Source organism: Mustela putorius, unplaced genomic scaffold, assembly GCF_011764305.1.
Source record: "Mustela putorius furo isolate JIRA1106 unplaced genomic scaffold, ASM1176430v1.1 tig00000145_pilon_pilon_pilon, whole genome shotgun sequence".
NCBI classification, from domain to species: Eukaryota; Metazoa; Chordata; class Mammalia; order Carnivora; family Mustelidae; genus Mustela; species Mustela putorius.
This window is the reverse complement of record NW_025421294.1, coordinates 19,958,557-19,977,408: the sequence shown is the minus strand read 5'-3', so window position 1 is coordinate 19,977,408 and position 18,852 is coordinate 19,958,557. Positions and strand designations below refer to the sequence as shown.

The 18,852-nt window shown below is 48.7% G+C and overlaps 1 protein-coding gene across 5 annotated transcripts; it reads left to right on the top strand.

Moving 5' to 3' along the window:
- The first annotated feature begins 2,683 nt into the window (after positions 1-2,683).
- Positions 2,684-18,270, top strand: DELE1 (DAP3 binding cell death enhancer 1). 5 transcript variants are annotated; one of them, XM_045075356.1, is made up of 13 exons: positions 2,684-2,839; positions 3,509-3,623; positions 3,717-3,840; positions 6,432-6,579; positions 7,537-7,698; positions 7,957-8,045; positions 8,146-8,242; positions 10,880-11,022; positions 11,851-12,009; positions 12,095-12,187; positions 14,423-14,588; positions 15,116-15,355; positions 17,515-18,270. In XM_045075356.1, the coding sequence occupies exons 1-12, from the start codon at positions 2,809-2,811 to the stop codon at positions 15,352-15,354; spliced, it is 1,566 nt and encodes a 521-aa protein (XP_044931291.1). In that variant the 5' UTR covers positions 2,684-2,808; the 3' UTR covers position 15,355; positions 17,515-18,270. The 5 variants fall into 5 exon arrangements, with proteins under 5 accessions (XP_044931291.1, XP_004744797.2, XP_044931290.1 ...); XM_004744740.3 differs by lacking the exon at positions 17,515-18,270 and adding an exon at positions 16,145-16,704; XM_045075355.1 differs by lacking the exon at positions 17,515-18,270 and adding an exon at positions 16,145-16,704 and having other exon boundaries at positions 15,116-15,788.
- Positions 18,271-18,852: the final 582 nt, after the last annotated feature.

Sequence of the window (18,852 nt, the reverse complement as noted above, 5' to 3'; positions counted from 1 at the left end):
TAATTTATTTATATGACAGATCACAAGTAGGCAGAGAGGCAGGCAGAGAGAGAGAGGAGAGGAAGCAGGCTCCCCGTTGAGCAGAGAGCCCGATGTAGGGCTTGATTCCAGGCCCCTGGGATCATGACCTGAGGTGAAGGCAGAGGCTTTAACCCACTGAGCCACCCAGGCTCCCCAGTAGTTTCCTTTGTAAATATTTTATTCATTTATTTTTCAGAGAGAGAGAGCATAGGCAAGGGGAACGGCAGGCAGAGGGAGAAGCAGCCTCCCCATTTTGAGCAAGGAGCCCGATGCCAATCCCGGGACCCTTGGGATCATGACCTGAGTTGAAGGCAGACACCTAACTGACTGAGCCACCCAGGCCTCCCCGGGGAAGTAGGTTTCCAATGTTAAGTTAGATAGCTTATCTCTGTAGAAGGATTGAGTCAAATTGACTGGGCCACAAGCCAACAACAGACAGTAACTTTGGGAGCTAAGAAAAAAATAGTCAATGGCTTTAGCAAAGGTAAAGGCAAGGGAACAAAGTTGTTGTTCTGATGGTGCTCCTCTAGGCAACACTGAGCAGGTGATCTGGTGTGCCACTGAGGACTCCAGCTGCCCTTGCCATGGCACATAAGTGGTCAGTGTTTAGATTTCTAGAGATAAGAGATGGTGTCATTTTACATATGAAAACAACATACGTTATCATCACAATGTTTCAGCTAGCTTCAAACATGAAGGATCCTCAGGATTTATATGTGGAATGAATATGTTAATACCCAAATCAATAAATCCCTGATTGGGGTCTGGTGCTCTTGTCTGTAATTACCTTCAACACAAGGTGTCCAGTCAAGAGACACTGTTTGACAGTTCTTGTCAAGTTCTATGTGGGACACAAAATGGGAAAATGCCATCCCTCCCCTGAGGGAAAGAACTGGGGAGAGTAGACTTACACAAATGAGATAATTAAATAACAGGACAACATATAATTACTGCTAAATTGTGTGGTAAGAAATTAAGTGCTACAGGAATTGGGAAAAGCAGAGAGCAGTGAGGGCTCAAACAATTGGGGAGTTTTCACTGAAGAGCTGGATGTGGCCGAGCCTGGGGGCATGAAAAGGATTGCAGACAGGCTGACCAGAAGAAAGGTGCAGAAGTCCCTGGAGGAAGAACAGAGCCAAACCAGCGCGCTGGTTATTTTGAGGCAGCAACACAAGGAATGTGAAAGGTGGCTGTCCCAAATCCCAAAGCAAGGATATCTCTGAATAGTTTCCCAATATTTGCACTCCTGGGCCTTTATTTTTTGTTTCTTCTGCTTGTAATGGCTCTCCTTTCTCTGCCTAACCAACTCTTTACTCATATGTAAAGGTCCAGCTTGAATGCGACACTTTCCTGAATCCTTTCTCAGTGTCACCAGTGCTCATACTTCTATTGGGACATATCTATTGTTCTTGTCTACTCACCTCCTCCACCATTGCAATTAACAGCAAATTGCATTAGGCTCTTACTATGTGCTAGGGGCTATGCTAAACATTTTAAATGGATTATGTAATCTTCAATTTCAGAGGGTATCTTTTCTATGTTATAGATGAAGAACCTGAAGCTTAACGTGCCTAAGTAAACTGCCCAAGAACACAAAGCTAGGAAGTAAGAAAGCTAGGGTTCAAACCATTTGCGGAATTCCAGAGGCTATTCTTAAAACACAGGATGGTGTATTCAGGGAGGTCACAAATGCTCTTTACTTAACTGTCTTCTCAGATTCTAGGATGGTGGCTGCCATATGGCTTAAATATTGTTGAATAAATACAAGTGTCTTGTCATGCCAAGGTCTAAAAGTAGGTGATCCCAGTAAACTGTTACCCCAGCTGTGGACTTCCACCCAACCATAAGTCATGTACCTGGGGGAAAGGAGGGTGGAAGTCCAAGCATCTTACATTTGAATGAGTTCCTTTATAGATCCGTGTGAAAGCAGAACCATTCTCTTCCACACAGAATAACGCACAGATAACACTGGGTGGGTCTGTGGCAGGCTTTGATTAACAGGTGTGTGTGTGTGCGGTGGGGGGTGGGGGAGTCTTCTCTTAAGTATTTGGCAAGCAACTTCCGCGGTTCCTGTTGAGCCAGCAAGGACTAGTCGAGATCACTCCATCAGATCCTATCATGGCGCAGGCTGAGCCCCGACAGGAAAAGGGGTCGTGCGGAAGCTACACGGTGACACAAAACTGAGCCACAACTGGAACCCCGGAATCAGAACGCTGCCTTTTTTCAATCGCCTACCCCTTTGGTCCGGGCCGCATCTCTAGCAGCGGGCCTTGGACGGGAGAGCTCGGAGTACGAGCTTCTCTCGTTGGACCCTTGAGCTCCTCTCCTTCAGCCACTGGCCCTGGCTACTCGTCCAGTGAAGGGCTGGTGTCTACAAAGTTGTCCGGCACAGGCGCGACCGACCTGCGCAACGGAGACCCCCAGCCCCGCCTCTCCACAGTCCCGTTTCTGACGTGGTTCGGCTCCGCCACCTGCGAAGCCCCGCGGCTGCGCGCTCTCCCCGCTCTCGGGCGGGCGGCGAGCGACGCCTCTTCCAGGGGGAGGTCGGGCCCACGTCCATGTCCTTGCTGCATTTCACCTCCTCGCCAGCCCTGAAGACGCCTACACACCCCCCACTTCCTTTCGTGCAGCGCCCGGCCTTCCGGCTGTGCCCCTTTCTAATTGGCTGACTGAGTACTTCCTCAGGACTCGGCCATTCGGAGGGCGCCACAGCGGTCCCTCTAGCCGCCGCCCGGTGGCCGGCCCTCGGTCTTGGGACTGCGAGTTCTCTATGCTGTTGGCGACGGCATGTGGCGCCTACCGGGACTCCTGGGCCGCGGTAAGAGGCGTCGGAGCCGCGGGTCGTGAGGCAGCTGAGATGCTGAACTGGAGAAGGAAGACTGACCATGAAGACTGAACCGAAGCCTTAGCAGGAGGGGTTGAAGTTGGGGGAAGGCGGAGTCTAAATGGGCGGGGCTACACCCGCCTGTCAGGGCTGCGGAATTCGAGGTGTAGGTGGGGCTCATGGGAAGAGGGTGGAACGTAGAGCCACGGAAATGGGTGGGGCTATTGGAAAAGGGGAGGAGTCAAATAGCCGGGCCTTGGAGTCCGAAAGACCAGTACGGCCCGGGGAGTAGGCGGAGCCAATGAAAAGAGGTGGGATTTAGAGACGGAGCCTTCAAACACTGAGCGAGGTTGTGTGTAACTGCCCGGTAATTTTATTATGACAGTGATCGTCAGCCCTGGGAGGATTTCAGAGTCACCTGGGGAGCATTTTCAAAATATGCCCTGAATGATCCTGATTTATTGGTTTTGGATGGCACCTTAGAAACTGCACTAAGCAAGAGTCACCATATGTCCTTGTCTAAGAACAGTAGATGCAGCCCGCCAGTGATTCCTGGGTTCCTGGGGTGTGGCTCTGTCAAGCGGACAGAGGAAAGATGGGTGGGGCCTTCACTGCCCGAGTTCTGTTCCTGTCAAGGTGACTGATTTTTGTTGTTCTACACAGCTCTTCCCCGTCTGCTGGGACCTGGCCTCTGGGGGGTGACCCCCAAGTCCACTAACCCAGCTGGGCCGCAGGCTGCATCCTCCAACCTGCTGGTCCCTGTGCCCAGCTTTGACAGGTGAGATACTCCCATTCTGTCACCATCTCTTCCTCTGGCCTCCTTCTCCTCCCACTTGGGCTAGAACTTGATAGTCTTTCTTGCCTCGTCTAGGTCAGGCCCCCATGGCCCAGGCCCAGGCACAAATAGGGGCCCAAGGTCCCATGGGTGGAAGGATGCCTTCCAGTGGATGTCTTCCCGTATTTCCCCAAACACCTTGTGGGATGCTGTATCATGGGTAAGGCTTCCCCAGTCCTGTCCTTGCCCTTCTGTGTGGATGAGAATGATCCTACATGGAAATATAGCCTAGAAACAAGAGCTAGGGCATCAATGTTCCCACACTCAAAATTTGAGTAACCCATGGCATTGGAGCATATTTGGTGTGAGGTATTGCTGCTCCCCTTCTCCCTGCCTTCTTCCTCCTTTCATTCAGTAAAAATGTGTTTAACACCTCTGAGCATTTTTGTTAGGCACTAGTGATGCAATGGAGAGCAAGGTAGATACGATTCTTACCTTGATGAAGCTTACAATGAACAATACTAAATCGCTGACATTTTATGTATTAATGAAATATTATATATGCATTATCATTTTTTTAAAGGTTTTATTTATTTATTTGACAGAGATAGAGAGAGAGAGACAGAGATCACAAGCAGGCAGAGAGGCAGGCAGAGGCAGAGAGAGAAGCAGGCTCCCCGCCCAGCAAGGAGCCTGATGCGGGGCTCGATCCCAGGACCCCGATCATGACCTGAGCTGAAGGCAGCGGCTCAACCCACTGAGCCACCCAGGCGCCCCTGCATTATCATTTTTAATCCTTATAAAAATCTTGCAAAGAAATATATTCTTCGTTTTATAGATAAGGGAACTCGGGCTCTGAAACTTTAGGTAACATGCTTAAGGTCATACAGCTATGAAATAAAGAAACCATATTTATTCTGAAGCTCATGATCTTAGCTCCAAGGCTCTAGAGCTTATTGTTTATTTCTCTGTGTACTTTAATTTTGTCTTTCTCCCTTAATGAAGATGTAAACTCCATGGGAACAGAGACTGTAACTTGTCTTTGCCAGTGTACGCAGCACCTGTTGTAATAAAGAAGTATTTGTGCACAGAAAGGGACAGGGAAATGCTAGTACAGATCTTCGTATATGATAATTTCTCAGAAAATATTTGTTGGGGTGCCTGGGTGGCTCAGTTGTTAAGCGTCTGCCTTCGGCTCAGGTCATGATCTCCGGGTCCTGGGATTGGGTCCTGGGATCGAGCCCCACATCAAGCCCTGCATTGGGCTCCCTGCTCCATGGGGGAACATGCTTCTCCCTCTTCCACTCCCCCTGCTTGTGTTCCCTCTCTCACTGTGTCTCTCTCTGCCAAATAAATAAATAAAATCTTTAAAAAAAAAAAAAGAGAAAAAAAGAAAATATTTGTTGACTCTCCCATAGGTCAGTTGACTCTGACCTATAAAGTCAGGTGCTCAGTAGCAAATACGCAGTCCAACAAGGCAGAATGTTTGCCATCCAGGTTCTGCACACATCACTTTCGTATCTGTCACATCTTATCCCTATCACTTTCATGCTGTATACTTTGGGCAAGTAACTTGACTTACCTGAGCCTTAGTTGTCTCGTTGTAAATTAGTTTTTATCAGCAGAATGGAGCCTGGAATGCCTCTGTGGCAAGGCCACTTCTCTCTGTGGAGCTGTGGACTAGGGGCATAGCATACCCTGGAGAGCAGAGCATTTTCCCAATTTGTTGAAGACCTGAGCCCTAGAGCAATTCCACAGTGAGTCCCTTTGGAAACTGTGTCTGGATTCCAGGGGTCCTGATGCTGTCCCTCAGCTCTGTCACTGTTGACCATGTGAAAGGGCCTGGGTACAAGCTGTCCCCACTGCCATGGATACATGTCCTTGTTATTACATACTGGCACCTTCTCTTCCTTCTGGTCTCAGTTCACACATCACGCCTCCAAGAGAGGCTTTCTTTGATGCCGTATTTTCTCAGACCTCCCTCTTATGCTCTGTGAAAACTCCTGATTTGTTTTGTTGGCATTTAGCATAACTTGTAGTTATTGTGTTTATATTTTTATGTACTCAAAATCTGTCTTTCTCACTCAGTGAAAATGTAAACTCTATGAGGACAGAGACTATAACTTACCTCAGCCAGTGTACTCAGTGCCTGTTGTAATAAATAACTATTTGGGTGTTCACAGGAAGGGAAGGGAAGGGGAAAACCAAGCAGTCACTGGGCTAGGAGCTAACTTAGGTCTTCCACAGACCTGACAGAGAAGAGACACCGAGACACTTTCAGCAGGCCTGTACCTGTGACTGTGTCTCTGGTGGGGTGGCTTGGACAGAGGGAAGGGAAGACTTGTGCCTCAGGCTACAGAAGGAGAGTGAACCTGATGGGGAACTCTGACCTGTCACTATAATTGTGGCCAAGCCCCAGCTTACCACATTATCCTTTTGCCTGCTTAGGCTTTATTTATTCATTAACTTATCATGCATTTGATAAATACATGTGTATATTTATTAGTATTATATCTTAGTACTCTCTTAGGCTCTGGGGATACATCGGTGAGCAAAACACACACGATTCCTGCCCTCATGGGGCTTAGATACTAACAGGAGAGACAGCGCTTAGGTAAATAATTATCGAGGTGATTGTTGAAGCCCCAGTGTAACCAGGGCTCTATAGGGGAAGTTTGGGCACTGGGAGATTAGTTGGCCTCAGCCGGGAGTCTGGAAAGACTTCTTAAGGAAGTGATGTTTGAGCTGAAGGGTGAGACTGAAGGAGGTGACTGGTGCAGAGCGGGGTCCCTGATGTGCTGTCTTTTCCAGGGCACTCTGGCTGTGCTGGCCCTGCAGCTGGCAAGGCAGATCCACTTCCAGTCGTCCCTGCCAGCAGGACCTCGGCAAGCAGGGTGCTGCTCTTGGCACAGTCCCCTGGACCGTTTCCTCTCATCTTCCTTGTGGCATCCGTGCTCCTGTGAGTTCTCAGTCCCAGGGATAGCAGGGCTAGGCTGGGAGTTTCTCTGGGCCAGGAAGCGTCTCTGGACACACCTCAGGAAAAGAGCCATCAGCAGCTCCTTGCCTTTCCTATCTGAAGTCAGAGGAAAGGGAATGTGAGGAAGTTCTATCCGCCCAGGGTGTGGGCCACACCTGCTCTTCAGTGTCCTCCCATGTCCTCCCCTCACCTTCCATGGAGGGAGCCCCACAGGGATCCAGGCTACTTCAGATCCTGGGTGTGGCTTCCTGCTTACCCCTGAGCTAGTTGGGTCATTCTCTGGTTAGTCATTCATGAATAAGTGAATCTTCATTGAATAGCTGTCATGTAGTATGGTACCCAGGCAGTACAACCTAAGTGGTTAAGACCCTGGAGTTAGTGCCAGGGTTCAAGCCCCAGAGCTGTCGCATACTAGTCTTATGTCCCTGAACAAGTCACTTTTAACTTCCTTGTGCCTCAGTTTTGTCATCTATAAGATGGGATAATAATAAAAATCTACCTCATAGGTTTCTTGGGAGAAGTAAATGAGTTAATATATATCAAAGAATTAGAACAGTGTTTTGCACATAGTAAGTACCCAGAAAGTATTAGTTTAAGTTCTTGTTCTTAAGATTACAATCATGATCCATATTATCATCAAAGTGCTAGGTGCTGGGGCTACAATAGTGACTAAGGTAGATGCCTCCATGCTACTGGAAAACTCTAGGCAGAGGAATGATTTATACCCAGAGCAGGTGATCAGCATAAATGGTGACCCGTCTGGACCCCTACAGATAGAAACCAGCAAACGAAATGGAGGAGGGAGGTCAGGGTGTGTGAAGGAGGTGACAGGAGGGAGATTCCATGTTCTTCCCCCAAACCTCGGGGAACCCTTAGGCCAGCTCAGGCAGACCAAGCTGATCCCCTCCTGAAGGGACTGCTCTTATTGGGCCTTTCCAGCACTTCGGAGACACATCCTCCCCAGCCCTGATGTCCCAGCTCCCAGGCATACTGATCCCAGGGAACCCAGGCTGGGCCAGGAAGAACGCTCCACTCAGCCTGAGAACCTCTCTTCACACAGCTCCTTGAGGGCGTCTGGTCCTCAGGGCCCTTGTGAGGAAGGTATGTTTCCACCTCCTATAATCAGCCAAAGGTGGGGGTGTGGGGGGGAATAGGGCAGATAGACCATTGTTGGTGCATATGCCGGATGAGGGGATTGTCGTTTGTGTAGGGCACCTGCTTTTTGGGGCACTTCAGAATGAATCTGTTACCTGGTAGTGGCGCTGGCTGGAGCGGTTGGGGAGACTGGGACAGGGAGAGAAAAGGAGAAACCACACATTCTGCTTTGCCCTGACTGGGTGCCACCCATTTTCCTTGCAGATCCCAGTGATCTCAGCTTCCTGTCCACCAGTGGTAACTTTCAACCCAGGGCAGAGCCAGCCCAGCTTCAGTCCACTGGAGAAAAGCAGGTATTGTTCAGATTTGGCCTCCAGATCCTCGTAACATTCCCCCGGGGCGGGTGGCAGTTCCAACAAACTGTCCCACGGTGAGTCTTTATTTCTTCCCCAGGAACAAGAGAAGTCAAAAACTCTTTCCCTTGAGGAGGCTGTGACGTCCATTCAGCAGCTCTTCCAGCTCACCATTTCCATTGCTTTCAACTTCCTGGGTAATTGTGTGGACCTTGCTTCAAGGCGGGTGGATGGGAAAATGGAAAGGCTTTGGGGCTGGTCAAACAGAGTTACGGTAGGGAGTGCTTCAAACAAGAGAGAGTTTATTTTCGCCCAGGTAGGTAGACCAAATCTGGCATGGTGGCACAGTCAAGTCAGGGACCCATCCTCTTGATTCTGCCATTCTTAAAACTGGCTTCCAGCTCAAGGCCAGTTTGGCTGTTCTGGCTTTTTTCTGGAAGGGGAAAGGTGCGCAAGCTAAAGGATCACCCTTTGCAACCTGCAAGTTGTATAAATCATTGTCCAGAGTATAGGCTTATGGCCATGCCTACTTGCAGAGGAGACTGGGAAATGTAGTCTGTAACTGAATGACCAGGTGCTTACCTGAAAATTCTGTTACCATGTAAGAAGGAGAAGAGAAATCTTGGAGGATACCTTGCATCTTCTAACACATCTAGGCAAGAACAAGCTCCTGAGGTCTGGAGCAGGCCCTCAAGTACACAGACAGGAGCACTTTACCCACATCTGGAGACTCCAGGTGCCTTTCCAATGTCTGTCCTGTTCTCCATGGTGACTTGGCTTAAATTTCAGGCCTTTTAATGTGGCGACTCAGATAATTGGCAGATGGGTGAGAAGCTGGGATTCATTCAGTACAAATTTCACCTTTTGCTAGGCCCTATTTTAGGATTTAGGGATACAGTGATTCATAAGACAGAGTCCTTACTCTGATGGATCTGACATGTGAATCAAGGTGGTGGCGGGGAGGGGGTGGGGGTAAATAAGTGGGCAAACAAGAGGATTTCCAGTGGTGGTAAATGTTATAGAGAAAGGTAAATAGGGGAGTGTGTCAGTGACTTGGGAAAGTCCTCACCAATGGGAAGAACTTTGTGCTAAGGCCTGACTGACAACACAAGCTAGTCTTGTTTCCATCCAGAGAAAGAGCTATCCAAACGGAGGGAACAGCAAGTACAAAGGTCCTGAGACAGGATTGAGTTTTGCTTGTTAAAGGAACAAAAGAAAGGTGAGTGTGGCTGGGACTTAGAGAGGACCAGGAGTTTAGAAAAAGATGAAGTCAAGAAGCAAGGAGGGGCCAGATCAGGCAAGGCCTTCCGAGCCACAGAGGAGTGTGGTTTTTTGAAGCAAGATAAACCAATGGAGGTTTTACCCTGGAGCAGGAGGAGGGACCATCACATGATCTGAATTACTTTTTCAGATTTCTCTGGTTATTATATGGGCAGTTGTGGATTGCAGAGATGTCAGAGGAAACAGGAGGCTAGATTGGAGCTGTTGCTGATAGCATAGCAAAGCCTCATGGTGGCTTGGTTTTGGTTAGGGGCAGAAGAGAAGGAGAAGAGAGATGGATCAGGGAGCCAGTGGGGTGGGGGGAATGGGCTCAGGGTGGTATCCTTCGCCCTCTCTAGTCTTCTCAAGGACAGAGGGCTCTGAATCCTGGACAGCGAATTTTCAGGGAGCAGGGAGGTGACTTTAATTCACTGTGGGCTGAATGGAACCTGGCTTCTACCTCATTAGCTTTTTGTGATTTTGATGGGCAGACAGTCTCTTCTGAGAATTTTCTTGCCCATTCCTTCATTCATATATTCATTTATTCAGCAATGCTAAGCAGTGTGGCAGAACACAAAGGGAGCATAAGCCCTAATCATATTTTGCATTTGTATAGAGCTTTCACCCAATGCAAAGTTATTTCTTCTACATTCTTTTTCTGCTTCTGCCTCCAGGATTTTGCAGTCTAATTGAGGAGACAGGGCTTGTACTCTGGAAACAGTCTAGTTCAGAGAAAAAGGCTTGTATATTAAGTAAATGCCAAAAGAGTGTTTAAAGCCTGAGTGTGGTCTGAAGGTTCCAGAGATACAGGATGGGAAGGCCTGATGGTGGAGGCAGAGAGATACCCCAGGCAGGAGAGACAGCTCAGGAAAAGGTTTGAATGGGAACTCAGGGACTTGACTGCACCCAGCCCTGTCTCTGTTTTTCATTTGTTTGTTTGTTTCTTTGGATGAAACAAAGCACATGGGCTTGGTTGTCGGACATCCCTGAGTTCATCTGTCTTGTAGTTCTTATATTCTCTCTGATGAGTTCCTCCTAAAGCAGGATTAACAGTATCAGCTGTTATCAGTTACATTTAGATCGTTACAAGCAGCTCAAACCCCCTCTGGCTAGCTTAAGCACAGAAGGAATCCGTTGGGATCTGTTGACTTGCCATGTGTCAGAAAGAACAAGAATGAGGGGGGCAGTGACTTAGGGACAGTGTCTTCAGAGTGCTGCTTTTAGAATAAACCTACAAAACTGTTTCTCTCATGCCTCAACCAGGTAAAGATTCCAGTTCCTGAGTGAGGGACTTATTGGTGGGAAAGAGCACAGTACATCGATTGGTAGCATGGGGAGTGGGGGAAGGGGGAGGGTCTCCTCCCAAAGGGAGATTGGGATGCTGTCACCAAGAGGAGGATGCTGTATAGGAGGACAGAAGCCACTGAGGTCTTTGGCAAACCAGTGGAACATTTGGAGGATGGAAACATGCAAAGTGTCTAGCACCAAAAAGCAAGGAAGCAGCCTATGAGTTGGCCAAGGATGTGGGGACGTTCACAGAGAAAGCTGTATTTCCGCCCTTTGCTTTCTCACAGGCACAGAGAACATGAAGAATGGGGACTACGTGGCAGCCTTTTCTTACTTCCAGAAAGCAGCAGACTACGGCTACAGCAAAGCACAATACAACGTGGGCTTGTGTCACGAGCATGGCAGAGGCACCCCCAAGGACCTGGGCAAGGTACCAGACCTTCTCTCTGTCCTAGGCCTGTCTACCATGTTGCACTGTCGAGAGGTGACCTCCAGAAATGAGTAGTGGGCAGGGCTTGGGGAGAGTTCAGCTTCTGTTTCTCAGCCACAAAGGAAGAAGAAGAAGCTCCTAACTTCTAGGAATTTAGACTCAAAAGGAGACCTTGTTGGTCTTTGCAGCTGTATCGTCGGGACCTAGAACCTTACCTTGGGGAATGAATTAATTCATTCTAAACAAGTAGGAAAGTAGACAAAGATGTTCTATACAAGAGTGAATTTCTTAGAATTGTGTATGATGGCAAAAGAAGAGGGAAGCAATTTGAAGTTCCTTCCATAGTGCATTGGTTTATAATATCTATGTGGGTCTTACAAATAACGGGCTAGGTCTATATTAACTGGTAGGGAAAGACATTCTCTGTGTATTGTATTGAAAAAATAGGTTACAAAATTGTGAATGTTGTTCTCTGTCTCTCTGTTTATTTTTCCCTGTTATACACACATACATTTATATACGTCTGTGTGTGTGAATGTGTATGCGTGTAGGTATAAACACATGTGTGTGGGGGAAGAAATTTGCAAAGCTGTGAACTAAAAGGTGAGCCGAGAATGATCTTTAGAAGGCAGAATCTCTTGGGATTTCATGTTTCTATTTTCAGTTTATCTGTATTTTGAAATTTGGGCTTATCTGTATTTCCTGACTAATCTGTATGGATTAGGTTCTATTTAATTAAAATAATTTTTACAAATTTCATTCGAAGGGAAAGCTGGCTTGCAGGGTTACCTGCTAACTTAGGGAGGGGGGTCTCTCCCTTTGTCCCAGGCAGTCCTTTCCTACCAGCTGGCTGCCAGTCAGGGCCACAAGCTGGCTCAGTACCGCTACGCCAGGTGTCTGCTGCAAGGCCCGGCCTCCGAGGGGGCACCTAAGTGTCAGAGGGCAGTGTCCATGCTGAAGCAGGCTGCTGATTCGGGCTTGAGAGAGGTGAGTGCCCAGGCGGGGTGTCTTCTGGAGCACGTGGGGCCAGGAAGGAACCAAGATAACATTTCTCCTTCCTCCCTGGCCACAGGCTCAAGCTTTCCTCGGGGTGCTTTTCACCAAGGAGCCACACCTGGATGAGCAGAGCGCTGTGAAATACTTTTGGCTTGCAGCCAACAATGGGGTAGGACATCTGCAGCGTCCCACCATGTTGGGGGATCAAGTTTGAGGAAGGAGGGGATTTGGGAACTGGTACCGAGCTCCAGGATGCACAGGATATGGTTGACAGGGACACATGGGTTGGGCTGGCTTCAACTCTTAACTGTCACTGACTTAATTGTGTGATTCCTGGGCAGGTCTAGTGGCACACGGGAGCTGGCTTACACCAGTCTGCAAGAGGTGCTGGGGGGGCCTTAAAATCAGCTGTGGGATTAGTGTGTGCCATACAGAAGGGACTCAGGATTACAAAGCAGGGCTGGTTGGACTGCTGGTTGGACTGGCTGGACAGCCGTGATTACATTTATCAGCACACAACTAGGCTGGTGGCTTCCTGTTTCCCTTGTCTCAGACTGCCTCACCTGTCTGCTGCTTCGCAAAGTTGTTGTTTTTGTTGTTGTTGTTGTGAGGAGCCCAGTGTACCTAAGGTAACAGGTGTGTGGGCGAGCACTTGGTAAGTGGTGCACAAGGAAGGTGCATCCTCACGAGCTGTGCGGTTCAGGGAAGTCAGAAGACACGGAGCAGTTTGGGGGTGGCGGCACATGTAGGGGGGTATTGCTGCCCAACCTGTAGGACCCAGAGTATATCCTCTGGAGTATTTGTTCCAGGCGGTGTTTGTAAGTAATCCCAGGGAAAACATGGTCCAAGGGGTTTGGAAATACTGAGCCAACCAACTGTCTTCAATGCAGGAGATCTCAGAGCTTTCTCTCTGTGCTGATCACCAAAAGGGCATCTCTGGTTTGCTGTACTCCTCAAGTGTACTTGACCAGGATTTTTCTTTTTTTGGTGTGGCCTCTTGGAGGACCAGGAGTACTGGATTAACACGAGCCATGGCCTTGGATGAGAATTGCCCTGCAGAGGGGCCCCTCTGTGTTTTGGGGCCAGCACAATGATAGCTTCATCAAACTCTTGAGCATCAGAATACTTTCTTATTTTTACTTGGTGTTATCTGTCGTTGCCGTCGAAAGGGAGGCAGTGTCACTCACCAGTACTGCCTCTGTGCCTGCCTTCCTTGAGAGAGCCCCAGGACCTTCTCGGGCTGAGGGTGCCTCACATCCTTCACGAGCTGGACAAGCCTAGGGGCCCCTTGGCCTGCTTTAGTCACCCAGAATGCTAGGAGATGTGCACAAAGTGTGCTGGGCACAGTCCTCACACTCACCCACTCCAGCAGGAACTGGGTCTCTGTAGGTTTGTGTTGAGCAGTGTGGCAGGGTGGGAGTTTTGGACTTAAGAGTGTCCAGTGCTGGCTGTGAGCCCACCATATTTATGACGTAGACTTTGATGCGCACGTTATAGAAAACTCGGTCCAGAAATTTGACACTAGAAGGTAGAAGAGAAATGGGACCGTGGTTGGGAATACAGAGTATTTTGGTTTTTTTTTTAAGTTGGGGGCTTGAATATAACGATAATATTCCACCACAGAGGGCGAGATTAATGATGGTATGAAATGATGGTATAAAGGTATGAAAATAATAATAACAGTAATTTAAGCATTATTCATGTATTAATGTATGTTATCCTTGTAACAATGCAGTAAGGTAGGTACTGTTACTATTTCACACTTTATAGATGAGGAGACTGAGGCACAGAGGTGTGGAGTACTTGCCTAAGGTTCCTCCACTGTAATTGGTGGAGCTGGGATTGGAACCCAGGCAGTCTGCCTCTATAGGTTGTGCTCTGCAGCCCTACCTGCTCCTAATTGTCAGGGGAGAGAGGGTTCAAAACCTTTTAATCTTTCAAACGGGGAACATTCTCTGGACCGTATGTTTTGCGGGGCTTCAGTAGAGGTTCAGAAGACATGCAGGGCTTTTGGGAAGCTTAGCCTCCCCTCTTCGCTCCTGGCTCTTTCAGCTGAAGTAGGAGCCTGACTCCCGGGTTCCCCATACTTGGGCTGGCTGCTCCCCGTGGCCCTCATGTCTGCCCGCCTTCTGCACCAGCCTCGGCCAGAGAAGCAGCCATGCTGCTCTGGCTCGAATCTCCCTGGGCAGAAGGATCCCCAACTCCTCTGTGTTGGGCACACTCCAGGCCTCCGGCTTTTTGTACTTGCGATCCCTTGGTCCAGAGAGGGACAGGACTGGGCCTTAAACCTGCACAGATGAAGCCCCGGCTTGTCTGACTGCTCCACCTTCTTCCTGCCTTTGCATTTCAGTTCTTCACTCCTGCAGGTGTACACATCTGTGTGTCTGTCCATCTTCCCCTTTAGGACTCACAGAGCAGGTACCACTTGGGAATTTGCTTTGAGAAGGGCCTTGGTGTGCGGAGGAGCCTGGGAGAGGCTGTAAGATGTTACCAGCAGTCCGCGGCTCTGGGCAATGAACCTGCCCAGGAGAGGTTGCAGACCCTCTTTTCCATGGAGGCGGCAGGTAAAGGTGCGTGTTGAAGCCAGCAGGTTCTCTCCCATGAGCTAATTACCCTGTGACAGAGAAGGGGGTGGCTTGGTCCGCTTGCTGTTTCCTGCCCCAGTAACGGGTAAGAGTATAGCTTTTTGAGTCAGACACGCCTGAGTTTTAACTACTGCTCTGTCACTGAACTTGGACTTGGTGTCTTTGAGCCTTAGGTTCTTCACTTCTGAAAGTGAGGGTTCTACTGGTACCTCTGTCACTGGGTTGTAAGGATTAAATGGGATGACTCTAGAGGGTTCAGCACAACCTAGCACAGAGCAGATATTGAATAAGTGGGAGCTAATCTGATAATTTTTCAGGAGAGACGGTCTCCCAAGATACTGCCTCATTGTCCTGAATTACCCTTCAAGTCCTCTGAGAGTCCTGTTCACTCATGAGTCACTCGGGCTGGCCTGGGCTAACAACGCTAGAGCCCACTAAGTCTTTGAAGAAGTCCTTGCTCTGAAGTAGGAACCCACAGTATGAGTAAGAGCTGCTCTCGTTTCTCCTCACAGCCCTGGGGACCAGCAACCTGGCAGTTAAAGGATTGAAGTCCTTCTCCAGTCCCTCCCTCCACAGCTTCAACACTCTGCTGGCAGGGGCCTCCCACCTCCCACATGCCTCGACCACAGGGAACCTTGGCCTCCTCTGTAGGAGTGGGTGTCTCAGAGCCAGCCCTGGAGCCCCCAACATGACTCTCCCCCCGTTCAGCTATCCCTTGGAAAGGAGTCTCGTCAGACTGGGTTTTGGCTAAGGTGAGATAAGACCTAGTCACTGGTGCCTCTTACTGGTGTTGGGGGGCAGGGCAGAGAGGTTGGCTGGTAAGAAAAAATGGTGTCAGTGTCCTTTTCCAAAGGTGGACATGCCAGTGGGAGCTGAGGGTCTCAAGCAATTTCAAGTACGTGGCCCATGAATGACTTTGACCTTTCCCCCAATTGGTAGCCTCCCAGATGAGAAGTGGAAACATCCACAGTGATTTCTGGTTCTGTGCACAAAAGGGATTCATTCAGTGACCTGTGAAAAACTCTCCTGAAGGGTCCAGAGACCCTGGACCTCACCTTAGCCTATGACTTTGAGTAAAACCCTTACCTGTTTCCTCCCATGCCTCAGTTTCCTCAGGCTCCGACTATATCAGTTTTTGCCAACATCTGATGTATGTGCCTCTGGTGGTTCATGAGAGGATTTTAGGTACTCAATATTTTCTATCTTACTAGTTGGATATTTAATAAATGGATAATTAATAATGTAAAAATGTGACTAGCACATCATGGTTTCACAGATATTAAAAATAATCCATTTAAAGAAAAACATTGTGAAATTGGATAAAGGGGAACACAGATCCGGAGAGGTGGCAAAAACCATGAGGGTGGTTCCATGAATGGCTAAAACTCAGAGAACACTTAATCAGGCCATTCTCAAGATAAGCCCCAACATTCGCTTTTATTCATCCCCTGTGAATTCATGATCATCTCCCATTTCACCTTTGATTTGGAAGGAACGAGTTTCTTGCCTACATGCTTACCGTATCTGCTTGACTTTTTCAGATCCTCTCACTTCAGCCCTAAAGAAGGGAGCCTGTAGGTTCTCAGAGAGATACCACAACTTGAGCCCCAGAGCAGAGGCCAGTTGTTCTCAACTTCCTAAAGAACCTTAAGTACCTGCCCCAGCACAGTAAAGAAGAAAGTGTGTGAAGACCCAGGTCCGGGCCATGTCCGCTTGAAGCAGTGACCTGACCCACTACACTGTTTTCTCAGTTGTAAACCAAAGGCACTGGTGTCTGCCCTTCTACCCTACTGAGCCTATGTGGGGCATTTTGTGGCAGAAAGGACCTTGGTCCTCACTGAAGCCCAGGGAGGCGGAGTGGTGCCCATGGTTACCAGGAGAAGACCCAGGCCCCCTGACTCATAGCCCAGGGCTCTTTTGTGCCTTTCACACTGTAGATTTACCTGAAAGTGTTCTTGTCATCTGGCCAATGTGAGGGAGGAAGTGGAGACTGAGCGCCTGGAGGTTTGCAGCAGGGAAGTGTAGATTTAGAGATCCTTGTTTGTGAAAGGTATGCCAGAAATGGATTAGAGTTTAATAAAATAGATATTGGATTATCTCATCACTCTTGCCCTTGAGTATGTTGGGGAGACCTGGGGGTTGGGCAGGGGGAGCTGAAAGCTGAGGCTCCAGCCTCATTTCTAAACTCTCCATTAACCAATTTGAAGGGTCTTAAAAGCTTCTCCAAGAGAGAGACTTAGGAAAAAATGATTTCTGAGTCAACGCTAATGACTCCAATTACTGAATTTGTGCATAGCTGTTCCCTGGCTTCTGGATGTTAGCCCAAGTTCAATAGCATAGATGTGGTGGGGGTGGGGGTGGGGGTGGGGGAAGGACTGAGGACCAAACCCTCTAGTAACTGTTCAAATGGGAAAGACCACCCAGCTCTGCTATTTGAGAGGTGGGAGGAATTGGGCAGGAGAGGGTTGTCCATGTTTCCCCCATCTCTCCCCCACCGCCCAACCCTGCCAACCTCTAGTGGATCCTACCATACTCTTCTAGCATTTCCTCTCACTACTGGCTTCCTCCAGCTCCAGCACCTCCCCCTGACTGCTGTTCCCTTTCCAGGGCTGTCTTGCACACTGGCCACCACCACCCCCGCCCCACCCCCACCACCTTCCAAACCTTATGCAGTTGCCTCCCACAAATGGCTCCTTGGGATCTAGGACCTTGTTGTCTTTGTAATCTGGAATCCTCAGCACTTAGCACAAGGCCCCTTGCTGTTATGGGCTCCATATACACATTGGTTAAAGCTCAGGTTTTTACATTGTGCAATGCACTAATCTCTCTGCAAAAAAAAAAAAAAAAAAAAAAAGGTTTCTGTGGTCAAATAAGTTTGGGAAATGCTGTACCAGACATCCCTTTTTTATAGATTCACAGTGCACATCAGCATCTTTAAGGTTCCAAGAAGTCCTGCAGTGAAGAACTTGGTTAACCCTTTCCCAGCCTGAGCTGAGCACAGAGCCCCGGCTCCATGCAGACTGCCCATCAACCCTCCCAAGGCACTTTCTGGAGACTGTCATTTCATGCCCTCCTGCAGAGCCCAGCTCTTCAGCCTCTTCCCTTCCTGTTGTCATTCTGGGTTCCTGATTCCTTCCAGGGAAGGAGGGGCAGTTCACACAGCCCTGGGACAATGGGTGTCCTGTGCTGTTGATCAGAGGCCACTCTCCCTTCCAGTCATTATAAGTTAAGTACTGATTCAATTTGGGGTACCAGCCATGGAGGTAGGATATTTTTAAGCTCTCCTGGTGGAAAGGGAGGATGGAAGAGTCATGAGAGAGGTGTTGTCAAGGGACCAAAAATCCTTGGCTGTTCAGTCTCTGCAGGCTCCACATGGCCCCAGGGGATGGGCTTCTTCCACAGATGGGGCCCTGCTGTGCTTTGCCATTAAAATTCCATTATTAATGACTCATCATCATTGCCCTGAAAGGACATACTAAGGGGGAGGACAGGCAAGTGGCCCTAGCCTGGGTTAAAATACTGGGGACCTAGGGCCCTCAGTGATGAGACTTTTGTGCAATTCTCTGCTGCCTCAGTTTCCTTATCTAGAGATGCTGTTTTCAGGGAGTCCTGATGCTATAGTCAGAACAAGGCTGTTTAAGTCATTATATCTTCAGTGCTAATACACTGAATAAATATTTATAATAAATAAATTTATAATAAATAAATATTTATTCAAAGAATGTGTGGTTTTATGCATTGTCCCCCTCTCCATGCAATATCTAGCACCAAGCCTAGCTAACACATAGTAGGTGCTTTAAATGTTGTACCAGTGTTTCTCTATACTCCCCACTGCTATTTCTGACACAGCAATCACTCAATAAACACAGAGTGTTTGTTGAATGAATGTTTCTGATCATGCCTCTCTCCTCTCCCTACCCATTACATTGTACTCCCTCCTTAGTAGGAGCTGGAAAAGGCTGGCCTATTTTCTAGGTGCATACTACGTGCCTAGCCAAGCCTGTGCTAAGACAACCTCCCTCCCTCTCCTCTTTTCCTGTGGGGATTGGGTTCTCTCCAGAGTCCCCTGGGTAGTGGTTGCCATCTCACGCTTGTTTCAGCCGGAGGAGAGGCAGGGTCAGTGAGCTGCCAAGCTGAAGTTGGGTGACAGACAGGAGGCTGCTATCAATCTCTGAGCTGCCCCCAGGCTCCAAGTGAGCACTGCAGCGCACTCCTCGTGCTGAAGAATGGCTGACTATTGATTAAAAAA